Here is an 18,207-nt window from a genome sequence, read left to right on the forward strand (position 1 = left end):
TTCTCAAGACTTGCATTTCAAAGAGGTGACGGAAAATCCCGTTTGTCAACTTTAGGACACCACGCAGTCCAAAGCAAATAGGTCATTCGATCCATTACGCTGACATGCCTGTGAGGTGGATGCCTTGATCTTGTGCCTCCGCCTTCGTGACGGCACATTTGTTTTTCATTTGCTCGGGAGAGAAAAAGAGAAGAAAGGAGAGCGGCAACTCGGGAGCGAGTAAAGTTGGACGCCAGGGGCCAAGTCTGCCTAATGTGCCATGCAGCGAATGGAATAAAGACACGTACGGGAGTCATTGGCTTTAACAAATGATCTGATGATCACTTGAAAAAAAAAGGCTGACTGCGGCTGAACTTTTTTTTACGTTGTACGACATTTTGTCCCGGTGACAATTCTTCAACCCCTTAGGGCACAAAAGAATCAGCCGGCGATGAAATGCGAAAATATTCACAAGTGCAAATCACCTCCGGGTTTGGGTGAGAAGCGCTTCAGTCGCGGGACTCTCAAACCGACTCTTTGCGATTGGAAACGGCGCAAACCGTTGAAAAAAAAAAGAAAACGGCAGTGCTGGATTCCACTTTGATGGACTGGATGTACTGGTTTCTATGGATCCTTCCTTCCTTCCTCTCTTTAGTTTTTCCTCTGGTCTATTGAGATCTCGTTAATTTTTTGGAATTTAGAGGCTTCTGGGGTTGGCGTAAGACCTGGTTTTTGTAACCATGGGGAAGGCAGGAAGTGTTTGGTCGGTGCTGGATTTCACTTTGATTCATCCTTCTTTTCTTTTGATCTTTTCTAACCTTTTCTCTGGTCTCCTGACCATTTGAACCTCACGACTCTGGCGAGACTCTGAAATACCTGGTTAAGGTGAAGGGTAATGGGATTCTTATAAGGTTTTAGGTGAATTAATGAGTATAAATTTCTATATATTTTCACGCACACGCACGCGCACACGCGCACGCAAACGCACGCACGCACGCGCACGCACACATACACAGGAGAGAAAAAAAAAAAAAAAAAGGGGCAATGATGATAAGACGGTGAATCGGTAAGGCTACCGAATGAAAAATTCTGAGCTCTTGAGAAAAAAAAAAAAAAAAAGGAAACGGCGCAAACCGGGGACCCAAGGTAGACCTGATGACGACCTGACATCCGACGCGTGACAGAGCGGCTGAGATGAAGCGAGATGAGGGATGTGGGCGGGAGGTGAGACGGGGGACGCGCTGTCAGTTAGCTCGGCGTCGGGACGGAGGCGCGGCATACATTAGGCAAATGTGCCGTTGAGCGTAAGAGCGGGGAATGCTGGGAACACGGGCAATATTCTTTTCGTTGACAAGAGCAGAAAAGGCATCAGCGTATTTGGCAGTCGGCGGGGAGCTGGCAAGACCGGCTGCACTAATGACCTGACACTGACTTCTCAGCCAGTCAGACCAGCTGCTTTGGACGTTGACACATATTAAGTGTCAGACTAATGTGCTTTCCAGAAGTTGAGGGAATGTGTTGGGGGGGGGGGGGGGTGAGTCTGTAAAATACAGCTGCACTGAGCCGCGAGAAGATAAAGGATGCAGAGCAGCCAAAGCAATTACATATGTATTGTTACCAAATCTCTTGCTGTCAGCAAACGTGCCAAACAGACCGACACGCACACACCGAGCATACCAGGGTGAGCTGACTTCACTGCTGGAAAAAAAAACTTGAACGCAATTCATTCCAAGGGTCTGTTTGACCTTCCTTTTCCTCCCAAAAATGAAATAAGTGTCTCATAAAATGTAGCATATTACTGCATGCATACTTTCCAACTCCGGCCGGTCCGATGTGGACTTTTTGAGACTGATGCCAATTTTTTTTTTGGGGGCAGAAACAAAAATACTGATTACAATTAACTGGCTGTTTAATTATAATGCATTGTTATTCTTTTCTCCAAATGCATTTCAACGGGTGTCAATGATATTCAAATGTTTGCTGTTTGTGGGTTTCAACTGTAAATAAATATAATGTTGAAAAACATTGTTTTTTTTTTTTTTGGTTGCCAGAAATGCGCAATGCATTTAATTAATGGATTTATAAGGATCCTTGTTTGAGTTTGAACGTGTGACATTTAACACATGTATGTTTGATTTATGTTGCACTATATTTTTACTTTATTATTTTCTTTTTTCTTTTTTTTTTTTAAACAAAACTGTGACTTTAGGTCGTGAACAACAAAAATAAACTAAACATTGTTACTTGTGTGCAAATGCTGGAAACGGTTCGTGTACATAAAGGTAAAACCAATCGGCAAAATTGGCAATTTGGCCGATGTTTGAAATTGGACGATTTGATAGGCCGGCCGATTAATCATTCGTCAGGTCCTAATTTCAACCTGCTTAGGTCATTTAACTTCATTGAATTTCGTGAGGTCAAATTCCATCTGAGCAATGAAAAAACAAAACAAAACAGTCTTTCGGTATTGAGCGTTGTTCATATTTGGTGCAAATTTGGGAGTAATCAGCTCATTTTCTCAACCTATCAAACACTGTCAAATACATGTTACATTACATCCTTAATTATGTTTAACACTATGTAGGCCTTTGAAAACGGCTTCCATTTGCGCACTGAATCAACCACCCGAGGGAGCGAAATGTGTTGATTCCGTCTTTATTTGAGCTTGTTTTGCAGCTTGGACATGATAGAAACCAAAAAGCTTTCTTCTTGTTAACTCCAGAGACGCGCACACAACGCTACATCGCTCCTATTTGCGGGCTTTTTAAATTAAAAATGGATCTCTTTAAAATTGCATTCAAACATCAAGCATGGACGGATGGGATCCAGTTGGGGGAGGATCTGATACGAGCCAGTGGAATTAAAAGCTCCCATCTGCATTAAGTCGCGCATTCTGTTCCACTGTGCAAAGTGAACACGATCAATCGGAAGCGGGCGGAGCTAATTAACTACCGAATGTGTTACTTGGAAATCTGCGCTTCGCCTCGTCTCTTTTTTTTTGTCACTTTCTGACACCAGTTTCTATCCGTGGCGTGTACTTCCCTTCTTCTGATGACGTTTTTTGGGCTTGAGAGGAGACAAAACGCCCTTTTGTGCCGCCGCCGCCGCCGGGAGTCCGGACTCTGATGGAGTCGACTCGAGAGTGGTTTTGTTTAGGATGTGAGAACCCGAGGGGATAAGGCTGACACTTGTGGGCCCCGATGATGCGCGACAGATCATGCGCTAGCTTTGTGGCAGCGCGCGGGGGTGCTGGATGAGGGGAACGACACCAGGACTCCTTGTACCGTCATGTTAAAAAGGGTTTGCTGAGAAACATAGCGGGCTGATTTGTGTGGGATGGGAGATTTTCTTCAAGACTGAATTAGCATATACATGGAAATGCTCCGAAAAATAATCATGTCCCCATAAACGTCGAACCTTCGCCTATTTGCCCGTCACAAATTGAATTATTTGGCTCCCTCTTGGGGCATATGAAAGAATCATTGGTTCAGTGCAGTATTTAGCTTCATTTGCATTTAATCATGAACTTATTCAAACCCAAAAACGTGAAAATATGTTTAATACTTTGTTCTTTACTCCAAAAACGTATTTATACGTTTAAAAAAAAAAAAAAATAATAATAATAATGCAAGCGCATACAGAAGGCTTTGATGCAGCTTCTGACATGAAGTGGTGGCTTAAAGCAATGGTAGATATTATATAAAAAAAAAAAACGGCCATCAGGTGGCAGCACAGTATAAGAGATCAACCATGGCCATATTGCAACAAGCTCTTTTTGCCACTGTTTTCAACAGGAATGTAAATAATGATGAAACTTAGCTATATTCTAATGTTAATTGCTGCAAAACAAAAACAGATAAAAATATATATATATTTTTCTTGCCCTGATGAAAGAAGATACTCTCATCTTTCTTTTGGTAGGTTCCATGTTTTTATCACAATGCAACGCAATATTCTGTGGGACTTACAAAATCAGTCAAAATCCAGTAAAAACAATGAAAATGTCTGAGAGCAAATGAGTTAATAACTGTTTGTTATTAAACTTTTATACGGTGCAGCGATTCTTAACCTGGGTTCGATCGAACCCCTGGAGTTCGGCAGGGGTCAAGACACGCACCCGAGTCATATAACGAACATGTGGTGTTCCACAGGGTTCAATTCCGGGGCCTCTTCTGTTTTCAATGCGTTTACTGCCCCTGCGTCGCGGCTGTGGCAGTTTTAAAGTGCGCTATCAAAATAGAGTTGAGCTGAGTGATGGGAGTCAACTTCGAAAAGCACATGTACTAATAAAGAAAACGGCTGCATAGGTGTTAAAAACGAGTATGCGTGTGTGCGTGCGTGTCACTTAAGGCACAATGAGACTTCTGGGTTCATCCACCTACCATTAAAGTGATTTTGGAAGCTTTTATTTGCTAATGAGTTCATCCATTAAAATGATTAAAAACCCTCGTACATTGTCATACGTATTCATAGATTCATTCCAGCAATCAGAGAGAGGAAAGAAAAAAACAAAAATCAATTTCATGCTTGAGGTTATTTTTGTCATTTGCACAGAATTCGCTACCTGCAGTGCACCACCATGGGCCCGGCGTCTGGAGGGTTGCACGCCTTTACCCGTCTCAGGAAGGCCAGGAACGGCGTGGGGTGTTCCGGCACCCCGTGGTCCGGCCAGGCCGTGAACTGGAACTGCCGGACCTCCCGCTTCTCGCTGGAGCCGTTCTACGTGAAAGGGAAGAGCGCGGGCGGGGCAATGAGAATGCCGATTTGCAACGATGTTCGGAGGAGGGGTGCGACGCTGCTTACTTTAAAAAGTGCAAACGTCCTGACGCAGTATGTGGCCAACTCCACTGTGTCCAACAGAGTCACCTGAATGAGGCCGTATGTCTCTGTTGCTCTGGTGGGCCAGTACTGGTCACACTTCACCTGCCACGAAAGCCGCATTTAGAGCACACGCTACGGAAGTGGAAGGTCGGGCAAGCCTTACCCTGGATCGCTCCTCCAGCTTGGTCATCATGACAACGATGGCGCTCCTCTGCTCCCAGATCATTCGCCAGAACTCCCCAAAGGTCTCGGGCAGCGAGCCTTGCGTGGCGATGTACGCGTTCTGCTTCCTGTAGCCGTCCACGTAGTTGGCGTTGATGTAGTCACTTCCTGGGATGCCTGGACGGAGGACCCCGTGTTGAGATTTGTCACGAGCAAGCAAAAAACGGCAGATTTCAGCGACGTTTTGATGGAGTTCAATGTGGAACATTCATTCATATATAGAAAACGTACATTTGGGGAAAAAAAAAATCATTAGAGTATCCATCCATCCATCCATCCATCCATCCATCCATCCATCCATCCATCCATCCAAACCCATCCATCCATCCATCCATCCAATCCATCCATCCATCCGGTTAGCCATCCATTCATCCATCCATCCATCCATCTGGTTAGACATCCATTCATCCATCCATCCATCCATCCATCCATCCATCCATCCATCCATCCATCCATCCATCCAAAAACACAACCATCAATACAAAAACAAAACAATCCTTTGCTGCCTTTCAAATGGACCTAGAGAAAAACATTGGACTTTTTATGCAAATGACGACTCAGATTTTGCATATGATACATTCCTGCCAATTTTAATCTCATTATATGAGAATCATCGCCCATTGAAAAAAACCCCCAAAAAACGTCATTATGCAATGTTTTGGATTACAAGAGGGATAAATGATGCATGTAAAAACCGGTTAAAATGAATTTGAGACCCAACACATTTCATAATAGATCAACATGTTGTTAATGAAACAATATAGACCTATAGCTAATGAATTTAATAATTTATTTGTTCCATTTTGGTTATAACTTAGCAAAAGGAATCACTGAGCCAGAAAATAAATAAAATAGATAAGTATTAAAGAAAATGTATCCACTACATTCATTAATCCAGTAAATGATAATGGAAAATTATATTGTAAATTATATTTTAAATATATATATATATATATATATATATATATATATATATATTTATTTATTTTTTTAATGATATATACAATGTTTCTAAAATATTTAAATATGTTTTATTTGGTGATGATTCTACTCTCTACTTTGCTGGAACAAACCTTGAACAACTTCTTATTTCTTTTAAAATAATGTTTAAACTAAAATATATATATATATATATATATATATATATATATATATATATATATATATATATAAATATAAATTGCTTGGGTGCAAAATTTTCATGTAACAACTTTTTTTTCCCCATAAAGCTCCGTATTGACTTTTTTTTTTTTTTTTTTTTTTTTTTTTTTTTTTTTTTTTAACTGAAGCAGATCAAATATGTCTATTAGATAAATACAATCCTTATTAAATATTTTACAATTGCTGGTACATTATAACCATTAACAAATAAACTAAAAATAAAATTAATAAATACTACTATAATAAATATAAAAATAAATAATAAAATACTTGTAAAAAAAAAAAAAAGAAAAAAGGATAAAAAAAAAACTTGTTTGTTTCTTGTTTGTCATTCATTATGATACCACTCATATATTTAATATTAATAATAGAAAGTAGATGTTTTTACAAAATAAATACGTTTCATTCAACATCAATCTAAAGTATGCATGATTATCTATGTAATGAGGAAAACAGATCAAAAGCCCATGCGGCTTCCAAAACAAATTTGGAGGTGCACCTCCAATATTGCATCCGTAAATCTACAGTTTGGGGAGGGGGATTAAAAAAAATAAATAAAAAAAAGTGGCAAAATTACTCTGCGGGAAAACAAGCCTCACTTCCTCCCTCCTCCTGCTTATTTTAAATGAAAGGCACTTTTTTTTTTTTTTTCTAATCCAGCGCAAAGCGACAGAGCTGACAGCCAGTCAATGCTTCAGGACTGGCAGTTTCGGGGCTCGGCGCACACATGCTCCACCAAGATAAGTCTCATCTGCATGGACGCCACGTCTCACAGAACCTTCCATCCTCCCTCTCCTTTTCCCTCTCTTTCTCGCTAAAGCCCCTCCTCCCTTCTCCATTCCGGGCTTTCTTTCCTCCCAGGTAACTTTTAGTGGATGTACAAAAAGCATCTACGCATTATGTTGCAGCTTCCCCCCGCCCTTGCTCCCACTGTGTTTGCTGTCCGCACATGCAGTGACGGACAAGGAATAAGACGCAATTAAGCCCACTGTAATTTCCAATTGAAAAGAAAAGACATTATTTTGTATTTATTTATTTTTTTGCTTAGTGGCAGTGAATAGATGTTTATTTATGCGAGCGGATGCGTTTATGCGTTCTGCCAGTCAGGATTTGCATTAATTATGTCATTTGTTCTGTCTGCTTATGAGCTGGAGGAAAAAAAAACAACATGTAACTGATTGAAACTCCATTACACACCCAATATGAAGGAATGGCCCACTGGGTTTGGTTTGCAAGTGGATTGAACAACTTTCCCGAGTTAGAACTCGATGTTCTACATATGCGAGGGGCATTTTTTTGGGTTGTTGTTTTTGTTTTGCATGTAAATTAGGATGATTTTTTTTTTTTTTTGCTATTATTGTTCTGTCGACGTCCGTTAAAGACACATTCCGTGTTCGGCGTAAGCACATTTCGCATCCTTAGTCACCGTTCAACGCGCCCGCAGAGGCTTGATGTGAAACCGAAGCGTGAATCAAAAATAATCACGGGCGCGGCGCCGGGCAGAAATACAACTTAGTGGCATCTCTCCGGTTTTCGCAGGTGATCGTTCAATCGGACTCGAGTGCCGTGCTCAGCGAGGCGGGGTGGGAAAATTGCCTATTTCAAAAAGCCATCTATTTCCCCGCGAGCACCCGCGGCATGAAAGCAAATGACATGTTGGCGTGAGGAGGGAGAAGGGGAAAAAAAAAAAAAAAAAAAAAGTACAGTGCGGTCATGCTGTGATGGAGGATGGGTGTATAATACCGTCAATTGCGGAGAGCAGGACCCGCGAGTGGTCGTAGGCGATTACGTTGGCGTAGCGGTTCTTTGGTTTGTTCACCTCCAAGTTGGAGTGCTCCCAGGTGAACTGCTGCCCGGGGTCGATGGACTGCGGCAGGAGAACAACATCGGGACGTCAGTCAGGCAGTATCAGGCCTGGACTGGCCATTAGGCAATAAGGGATGGAACGATATCGAAACATCATGATACGATAATTATCACAATATTGTTTGTGTGTGTGTCGGGGGGGGGGGGGGGGGGGTTTGGCAATATTTAAAAAAGGTCACAATATTGTAAAAGAAAAACAAATATTGTAAAAGAAAAAAAAATAAGAAAAAAAGGTAACAATATTGTAAAAAAAAAAAAAAAGAGCTCATACTAAAAAAAAAAACCCCACAATATTGTGCTTTTGTACATAACAGCAATGCATATAAACCACCCAAATCTCTAATAACAATATTGAGGCACTTACTTGCTAATGCAAGGACACATTGCAAATTTGGTTTCCCTTGATCTTTTCAATTAGCATAATTTTAAACATAGAAGGCCAAAACATCCCTAATGAAAATTAAATTGCACTAATAAACTAGCCACTAGAGGGTGCTAGAACTGCACAAATGGAAATCAACATGACTTTTTTTTTTTTGAGCAGATGTGTTCCTTTTAAATATTGTCAACATGACGACGACGATATTGTAGCAGTTTTAATATCACGATATTGCCCTTATCGTTACATCCCTATTAGGCATAGAGGGAGAAGACCAGAGCAGAAGAATTTTCAATGTAAACAGCACACAGAATCAATGAGCTGGCCGGTCTATGTCAAAATGCCAGTCTAGCCCTGGGCAATAAAAAAAAAAAAAAAAAAAATGCAATATGTGATATTTACATGCCTTGTTGAAGCTATATCACGTCTCACCTCGTACTCCTGTGAAAATTTGAGGTTGTCGTTGGCTTTCAAGTGCTCCAGATGCTCCGCCAGGTCCATGACGGGGATTGGGGGGTGGCTCGCCATACCTGTCAGTCACAGCAAATTGCGGGTTCAGTCGTCCGCAGATGCTTTCCTTTTGCGATTTCAACAACACAACAAACCAAAAGAAAAAAAAAAAACAATCAGAACCCAAGCGCAAGCAAACTGATTAGATAAGCACGAGCAGTGTGGAGGTGGAAGATTTGATCGAGTTAGGCTAGTTTTTGTTGTGCCATGCTTGAATGGAGGCGACATGGAGGCCAATGGGAAGCCGGCGTACGCGTCTCCCGTACGGAGAGACAAAGGCTTGTTATTCCCACAGAAAGCTAGCTTGGGGAGTTAGCATGAGAAGGGAAATATGTTAATAGAGAGAGAGTTCTACTTTGGAAGGATGATTGATGTTCCCCGCCTGTCATTTTCCCGCCTCCCGCGATGACACGGCGTTAACACCAAAGCGGATTAGATGGGGATAAGGAGGCTGGGCGGGAAAGAAGTGGGAAGGGGAATAATAATTCATGGCAAATATGTAATTGAGGCCAACTAACTTGACAAATGGAGGCTACTTGGGTGACCGGACGAGCGCGCACCTGTGGAGGAAATGGTCATTAAATACCGGCGTCATGGCGGCCAAGTGATGTGTGCTGTGCGCAAGCGCTGTTTACACCAAGCAGTGCAAAAATTAACGATTTCGGCACATTTGTTGTCCTTTAAACCAAACTGTACTTCTTGGTGGAAACATGGCGTTAAAGACAGTGACATGATTTGCGTTGTCTGCTCAATGGGTTAATTATTAGTGACGTCATGCTAGACGCTAGCTTGGCATAAGCAGTTACTATCGGAGCAGCACGAATTAGACATGGACGTTTAAAGGCACAGTAAACCCTCCATATTCGTGGATGATATACACCAGGGGTGTCCAAACTTTTTCATTTGAGGGCCACATACAGAAAATCCGAAGGATGCAAGGGCCACGTAATGTTATGAAAGAGAAATTGTGTTTAGTCCTAAAAATTGTACAAATAATTTATTTGTGCTTTTGCATATTTAGAAAAATGCTACAGTATATAAAGCAATTTATTTGTAATATGGCAGTAGGGTGATTTTCGTTTTGGAATTTTTCATTTTAGTTAGTTTTGATTAATTTTCAGGATGGTTCTGCTAGTTTTTACTAGTTTTAGTTATTTAATAAATGCTTTGTTTTAGTTAGTTTCCGTATCCGTTTTTGTTTTTTTGTTTTTAAAAAAAGTGTTTTACTTGCGCGCGATATAAAAAAAAATAAATAAAAAAAAAACAGCATGGGAGAAACATCATCTTTTGGTGTTTTTCTATTGGCTGTTGCTAGATGACATCACTTCTGTGTGACATACTTTCAAGCGTCATTATTCCAGTTGATATCAAAATAAATCTGCTAAAATCACACCAAAGACAGTACATTTTTGCTATAATTATAGTTTTAGTTAGTTTTTTTTAAATATGAAATGTAATTGCAGTTAGTTTTCGTTTTTTTTTTAAGCATTTTCGTTTTTATTTTATTTCGTTAACAAAATTGTTTTTTTTTACATTTTAGTTTTAGTTATTTTGTTAGTTTTAGTTAACTAAAATAACCTTTAATAGCGCCTGTGTTTTTCCGTCCCCTCCCTTCTTACTTTGAACATCTCCAAACATTTTTGTTGTTATTTTATTTGAACTGAGCCAAATGCCATTTTTTAGCATATGTCGCGGGCCAACTAAAAAATGAACGTTGGGCCGCAAATGGCCCCCGGGCCGTAGTTTGGACACCCCTGATATAGATCGAGCACGAGTAAATTCCTGGTCAACATCGAACCGCGCGTCAACGCGTGTTCACTGTAACGCAAAGAAGACAAAACTTTCCGGATCCAAGTTGTCCGACCTTGACACGCCGACATTCGAATAGCGCAAGGCGATGAGGCTCATACGCTCTTACCACAATGGGGGGGACTCGAAAACTGCACTCCAGCCTCTGGCCAATGTGGCGCGACGCGAACGCCGGCGCTCGTTCCCCCTCCTCGACTTCATTCGAGTCGCCGGCACAAGTGGGCATTAGCTAATGGAAGCAGGGCCTCATTTTCCCATCCACTCGCACGTCTCTCTGAAAAGGGTGTTTCTATCGCAGCTTGCTACTTAAAACCCATTTCCACCTCCGGGTGACAATGAAAGCACCATTCCCGTCGGTCGCTCAAGCATCCTTAAAGATGAAAACGCCCAATGAGTGGTGGCAGCAAGGTAAGGGAGGGAAAGAGGTGATCTTGTATTGTGATGCAGTGCCAGTAAAAGTATGTCCTGTACTTTCGACAACATCGAGAAAGGCTGTTTGGTCCAGGAGGAGACTTGAATAGTGGGTGGACGGGATCACTCGGAGCCAAAAAAAAAAAAAAGTGCAACAACCAGTAATGGTCTGAAGAGCTTTCATAAATATGCATCATCTTTTTTTTCCCGAAAATGAGCCTGCAGGGATAATTCATCATCCTTTCATACGAGCTGATGTGGAAGATGGCGCTTTGATAAAGCAACATTATTGGCTGTGGCCCATGTGTCCCAAAGCAGGCCGGTGCCAGAGAAAGTCTTCCCAGTTGATAAATGGGCGCCGGATGCTTCCAAGCATGAGCCAAAACACCACAACAGAGCAAATGTGCCTAATTTGCACTCGCCGTAAACTGGTTCGCCGAAGTTGTGCGCTAGTCCGAGATCTCCGATCAAGCCTGCACTTCCATCTCCTTGTCGAATAAGCGTCGGTTTTGACCTCCGCCCCCGCCTTTAAAACTCTTCCAATGTCTACATTTGCTAAGGACCTGTCCACTGTCTCTGCCTTCATTCTTTAAAAAGTCTTTAAAACTGAAATTTAATTGGTAAATTGTGTGGGAATGCTGAAGCCTGTATCCCACTGAGCGATGGATGTTTGCAACACCAGCGAACGTTGATTGCACGTCTGGGTTCGTTCAAGATTGCAGCGTTTACTGAACGTTCTCAAATCAGTCTTAAAGGGAACTCCAACTGTGATGACAAGTTTGCTTCAGTCGATTTATTTGTTTGCTGCTAATGTACGGAACGTTACAGAAACTTACCTTACTCTTTGCTCGACAGAGGGCGAGCTGCCATTATACGTCACTACGCAGAATGCTTTGCGACGTAAACAACATGGCAGCGTACGTACAAATAAAGTTTCTACAAAATATATTAAACTGGAAATGATTTTGAAAAATGAATCCCATAGTTATGCTAGTAACAACCACATAAATCATATGGAGCAAATTTGTCACTACAATCGGGATTCCATTTTAATGGTCTCTCTTGTCGCAAGGACATTTCCTAAATGTTCTCAAAACAGTCTTAATGATTTCCTAAAGTTTTAAAGGTTTCCTAAACAGTCTTAAAGGTTTCCTAAACAGTCTTAATGGTTTCCTCAACAGTCTTAAGGGTTTCCTAAACAGTCTTAAGGGTTTCCTAAACAGTCTTAATGGTTTCCTAAACAGTCTTAATGGTTTCCCAAACGGTCTTAATGGTTTCCCAAACAGTCTTGATGGTTTCCTAGTCTTAAGGGTTTCCTAAACAGTCTTAATGGTTTCCCAAACAGTCTTAAGGGTTTCCTAAACAGTCTTAATGGTTTCCCAAACAGTCTTAAGGGTTTTCTAAACAGTCTTAAGGGTTTCCTAAACAGTCTTAAGGGTCTTTCTTGTTGCAAAAACATTTCCTAAACGTTCCAAACCAACACGCGAAATCAAAGTGCGACGAGAAAGCCCATCAAGACCGTTTTGAGAACGTTTAGGAAATGCTGTGACATTGAACAAACCTTAACATGAAGTTAACATTCGTTCGCGTCGCAAATACTGGGATACAGGCTTAAGACCATAATACTGGATTCCCTGCATTGTCCTATGCTTGCTCCAGTTCCATTCGGAGGCCTCCCCTTTCCTGGACGACGACATTTTTCTAAACTTTTAACGTGAGGCCTCCGCTTGGATAGGGCATGCCCATGCTCAGCATTCAGGAGGCATCCTCAGCAGATTCTGGAGCTTCCCGGCCTACGGCGAAGGGTGAGGGCTGAGGCCCTGCGGAGGAGACAACACATTTGCATCCCTGACTAGCCAGATTTCCTCCCTTTAACGGTTGGTGTTCTTAGTATTCAGGAGGCACTCTTCGTTGATGTGGGAATCACCAAGACTAATCCCCTCCCAAGAACCTCACTCTGCCACTTTGACTCTGATCGCTGATTCCCTGGGAAGCAAATTCCACTGCCTGCATCTGAGACCTCGTACTGATCTCCACATCTCGCCATCGTATGTGAATTCAGAGCATCATCGTGACACTCCGGCAACCGATTTTACTCAGGACGTCCAGTGGCTTCATCGGACGAGCACTCACCAGGCGTCTGAAAGTTGAGGCGTCGAAGCTCAACGGGGTCGGTCGGGTGATGCAAGGGCATCTCCTTGCTGTTGGGGAGGCTACCTTTCCTCGCTTCCGATTCGGCTCTTTTCCTGCAGCGGGGAACAGCCCGGTTTTATATGAGGCAGTGACAAACAAAGAGCGCTTGGTCTATCGTGAGGGTTGACCGCGTTGTGATCGTAACGCATCTGTGAAGCATTACTTTGATGATTCAGTTACGTGCTGAATTCTGAGGCCGTTCGGCAAGTTTTGATTTGGTTCTTTGGCTCGCTTACCTGTCGGGTTTGCTGTTCCATTGGTCAGCAAGAAGGGAAATATTGAAAAAAAATATTAGCTTGTAAGAGTTGTAGCTTGATAAAGAAACTGGTTTTCACGAAAAGTGATACCAAGAATATCTCAGTCTTGGCTTTTTAGTGACGACTCACTTCAAAGATAGCGCTCGGTTGTGCAGCCGCAGGCTCCGTTTCAAAAAACATAAGAGAGTGCCAGGTGCAAGCAAGATTCGAACGTTGGAGCGTTTTCAACTGATTGCTTCTTGTTCAAGCATAAAAGTCATCTCCTGGCTTCTAATTGCTGCCTTTTGTCTTTTCCTGCAACTAGCGCCTTATTGATGCATCAGGGTGGGATAGCGGATGCAAACGCTAAATGCATTCACATTTCTCAGTAACATTTGATACAGGAACCGTAAATGGGGGCTTAAATCACATGACTTGAGTCATTTTTGTCTCGCCTGTTTCTGTTTAAAATGGGTATTTTCAAGATAGTGTGAATTTTATTTTTGTGACGTGCATGCATGCAAACCTGACAACCAACCCTGTGAAGCAAGGGATAACCATCGAGGATTAAAATTGCACTTATTGCAGAAAACGTGAACGACAACATTCAAGGTTTGCAACTCAAAGATAAGCAACACAATAACCAACTCAGTAAGATTTTATGAGACTCAAGACTTTACCCAAGTAATGACTAGACCCTTAAAAAGCAGTTGGTTTTTTTTTTTGTACTTTTTTTTGTACTTGCTGGTACCGTTTCGAGTGAATAATATGCCGGAATAAAGCTGCCAAACACCAATAAAGTGTAAATGCTTTTAAATCCAGGTTAAAAACTACCCGTATGCTTTTTTCTTAGTCTTATGATTAAATTCTTTCAACACATTTTTAAAATCAAGTTTATGAAAACCGTGTACTTGCAGTCTTTTATAGTAATTTTAGCAAGCTATTTGTTTTAGTTCTTTAAATTGTTTTCAAATGTCTTTTTGGAACTGCTTTCAAATGTTGTACTTTTAATAACCGTATTTGAAGCGTCATGAAGCACTCGCAACATTTTTTGACTCCTCTAGAAGGTGTTCTTGGTTGAAAGATAAATGAAATGGATTAAATTTCCACTGCATCTTTAATCCAAGAGTGCCATCTAGAGGAGTAAAACAATGTTGCGAGTGTTTCATGAAGCGTCATAGTTACGTTGTGTATGAGATAAATGCACTATAAATCAGTAATTATTTATTTATGTATGTATTTATGTATTTATTTATTTTTACAACCCCGAAGTACTACCTTGATACTGGTTAATGTCTAAACAATGTGCATTTTGGTTTGTTTCATATTAAGCCCCCTGTAACTGCTCCCCACGCCCCTCGTTTTTGTTACACATGGGATTTTACAGTACTTCTCACTTGCACACACAGTAGGTGATTCAATTCTCCTAAACTAATCCAAACTATTGATGCTGCACTTTCCTAATAAGAAAATCTTGAAGCTGTTACGCAGAACTGCCCGACGTCGCACTGAATCTCGTGCGGTTGTATCGCGGCGCTCACCTCTTGTACAGCAGGATGGCGATGACGATGCATATGATGAAGACCACGGCGAGGACGGGACCCACCACCCAGATGAGACCCTCCTCCTCGTCAATGATGGGCTGGGGGTCGATGTCGGCCGAAACCACCGGGTCGGAGTACGGGCTGGTGGCGTACATGATCTGAAAAGATGACATTGCAAAGTTTGACTTGATATTAATTGTGATTTCAACTATTGCCAAAATAATCCTGATTATTATTTTTTTCCCCATAATCGAGCAGCCCTACGTCAAAGATCCATTTTTTACTGGGCTGGCAGTGAATGAGTTAAAGAAGGCATATACGGAGCACTATTGTTAACCAAAACAGCAGCATCTACCAAAACAGCTTAACTCTTTGACTGCCAAAAACGTTTAATGACGTATTCTAAAATCCTAACGAATGCCGCCAAAAACGTTAATTTACGTTTATATTACGTTTTACGTCTTGTACAGCGTTGCCTTGTCACTAAACAAAAAATATTCGTGTCAAAGTCACTGTTGTGCAAAAAAATGTATCTTTTCACAAAAAGCTTGTTTTTCTCTTAATATTTTTGTATTTTCGCTTAGGTCACTCAAATGACCTAATTTCAAATGGTGATTACTAAAGAACGGAATGAGGTAGAAACATACTTTTTTTCTCATGAAAGAATGGAATCCAATCTTTCATATGGTATCCATCATATTTATGTCGTCATACTGCGCAATATTCTGTTTGCTTTGAAAGATGAGTGAAAATGCTCCAAATTGGCTGGCACCATTGTTTTTTTTTTTTTTGGGTTAACATTTGGCAGTCAAAGGTTAAGAAACCCTTTTCTTCAATTTTTTCCAGTCAACTGTGACATACGACCGCTGTGCGGCGTCTACGCGTATTTTTCATCCATCCCAACACTTCTAATCTCTAATAATAGAAGCGGCGCTATTATTTCCATGCAAAGTTTCCAAAGATGACCAATCAGAATTATCTCCCCGACTTGATTGAGCTATTTCATACTCCAGCAGGAGATAAGAAAAAAAAAAAAAAGTGTCTTTTGGGAAGAAAATACACGCTTAAGAGAGCAAAAAAAATAAATAAAAATCGTTTTCTGCGAGTCATTATCATTTTACCTGCATTCAAGGTGAGCGAAAAGGTGTAAGAGGCAGGAAGTATACACACCCCTCAAGCTCATCCCATCCATCATCTCGCCTACTTAATCACGCCGCTTTTCTTGCACTTTCATTTACACACGCGCACGCTGAGGCTGCGGCGGGAGAGATAAGGCAGACGGGACGTAATTAAAGAGACGCCCCGTTATCGAGGTGGTCTTGTAATCAGCTCCGGTCTTACGGGGGCTTCTCGCCCTCGGGGCTTCTCAAGTTTTGCAAGTCTTAGAAGGGCTCAAATTAACACGTCTAAGCGGGAGCAAATGGCAGCCCACTCGACGCGTCTGTTGACTGAGAAGAGAACATTTAAGACCACCTGGTTGGTCCTTCGCGTTTCAAAAATAATGCTGATGGATATTAAGACCAGTGGCTCCAGCTCACCTATGACCTTAATAAGGATTAGCAGAGAGCAGGGGCCACATACAGAAAATCAGAAGGACGCAAGGGCCACATCATGTTATGAAGAGAAATTGTGTTTAGTCCTAAAAATTGTACAAATAATTTATTTAGAAAAATGCTACAGTATATAAACCAATTTATTTGTAATATGGCAGCACGGGTTATTAAAATTTTTGTAATTTTTCCATTTTAGTTTTTTTTTTTAATTAGTTTTCAGGGTGGTTCTGTTCATTTTTATTAGTTTAGTTCTTTAAAAAAATGCTTAGTTTTAGTTTAGTTTGTTAGTTTCAGTATTAGTATTACAGTTTTATTTTTTATGTGAATTACTTGTGCGCAATATTTAAAAACACACCATGGGATCGACGTCATCTTTTGGTGCTTTTCTATTGGCTGCTGCGAGATGACGTCACTTCTGTGTGACATACTTTCAAACGTCATCATTCCGGTTTATATCAAAATAAATCTACTAAAAAAAAAAAATCTCATTTAAAATCATCCCCAAAGGCTCCTGCGTTAAATTAATTACCAAAGACTTAAAACGACGGACATGTTTGCAATAATTATAGTTAGTTTTACTTAGTTTTGTAAACATAAAATGTAGTTTCAGTTAGTGTTTGTTTTTTAAAAAAGCATTTTCGTTTTTATTTTATTTCGGTAACAATATTGTTTTTTGAATTTTCTTTTTTTCTTTTTTCTTTTTTAATTTATCTTTAAAGGCGCAGTCTGCCGGATTCACTCAGGAAAATGCACTTTTTAAATATAGGATGTACACACTTTAACTTTCGCTCAGTCTACACATCTGGGTTTATGTTAATCTTTGGTGGTGATTTCGTTTCCACAGAAACGTCCCGCTGTTTACAAAACAAACACAAAATGACAAAATACAGGCTTGGTTTAGGACGAAATCACCACCAAAGATGAACATAAACCCAGATGTGTAGACTGAGAGAAAGTTAAAGTGTGTACATCCTGTATTTAAAAAGTGCATTTTCCTGAGTGAAACCGGCATACTGGGCCTTTAATAGCACCTGTTTTTCGATACCCTCCCTTCTTACTTTGACATTTTTGTTTTGTTAATTTTATTTGAACTGAGTCAAATGCCATTTTTAGCATATGTTGCGGGCCACTGAAAAATGGACGGCGGGCCACAAAATGGCCCCCGGGCCGTAGTTTGGACACCACTGGCAACATACAACAATCGTTGGGATAAATTTTTCCCCGGCCACTTGTTTCTCGGCGCAGTTTAGACACACACTTGCGGCACGGCTGCTCTGTATCAAACACAAAAAGCGAACATCTCACATTGTCGGATATCTCCAGGGCGGCGAGCACGAAGAAGATGTACTCCTGTCCGTTTTGCAGCTGCTTGTTTTCAAAGTCGCCGTAGAACTTGCCGTCGCCCAGCGTGAATTCTTTGGGCAGGTCTCGGAAGTAGGCGGCGATGTACGCCTTGGGCTCCGCCTGCCTGCGGAGCCGGAGGCCTCTGCTGGTGCGGTTTATCTCCTTCAGCAGCTACAGCG

At 41.2% G+C, this 18,207-nt stretch overlaps 1 protein-coding gene across 21 annotated transcripts in view; it reads right to left on the reverse strand.

The window, feature by feature from the left end:
• ptprda (protein tyrosine phosphatase receptor type Da) overlaps positions 1-18,207 on the reverse strand; it is a 298,862-nt gene that overhangs the window by 6,815 nt on the left and 273,840 nt on the right. For 12 of the 21 annotated variants that reach the window (XM_077500603.1, XM_077500602.1, XM_077500601.1 and 9 more), the window contains 8 exons: positions 17,990-18,199; positions 15,129-15,289; positions 13,292-13,404; positions 8,861-8,958; positions 7,927-8,050; positions 4,964-5,139; positions 4,783-4,902; positions 4,544-4,698 (listed from right to left, as the gene is read on the reverse strand). In XM_077500603.1, coding sequence (XP_077356729.1) covers positions 4,544-4,698; positions 4,783-4,902; positions 4,964-5,139; positions 7,927-8,050; positions 8,861-8,958; positions 13,292-13,404; positions 15,129-15,289; positions 17,990-18,199 — 1,157 coding nt within the window. Of the gene's footprint in view, positions 1-4,543; positions 4,699-4,782; positions 4,903-4,963; positions 5,140-7,926; positions 8,051-8,860; positions 8,959-9,456; positions 9,499-13,291; positions 13,405-13,587; positions 13,600-15,128; positions 15,290-17,989; positions 18,200-18,207 lie in introns of all 21 variants that reach the window. The other 9 variants (XM_077500600.1, XM_077500608.1, XM_077500618.1 and 6 more) reach the window with 2 other exon arrangements.

This window comes from Festucalex cinctus, chromosome 16, assembly GCF_051991245.1.
Source record: "Festucalex cinctus isolate MCC-2025b chromosome 16, RoL_Fcin_1.0, whole genome shotgun sequence".
Classification (NCBI taxonomy): domain Eukaryota; kingdom Metazoa; phylum Chordata; class Actinopteri; order Syngnathiformes; family Syngnathidae; genus Festucalex; species Festucalex cinctus.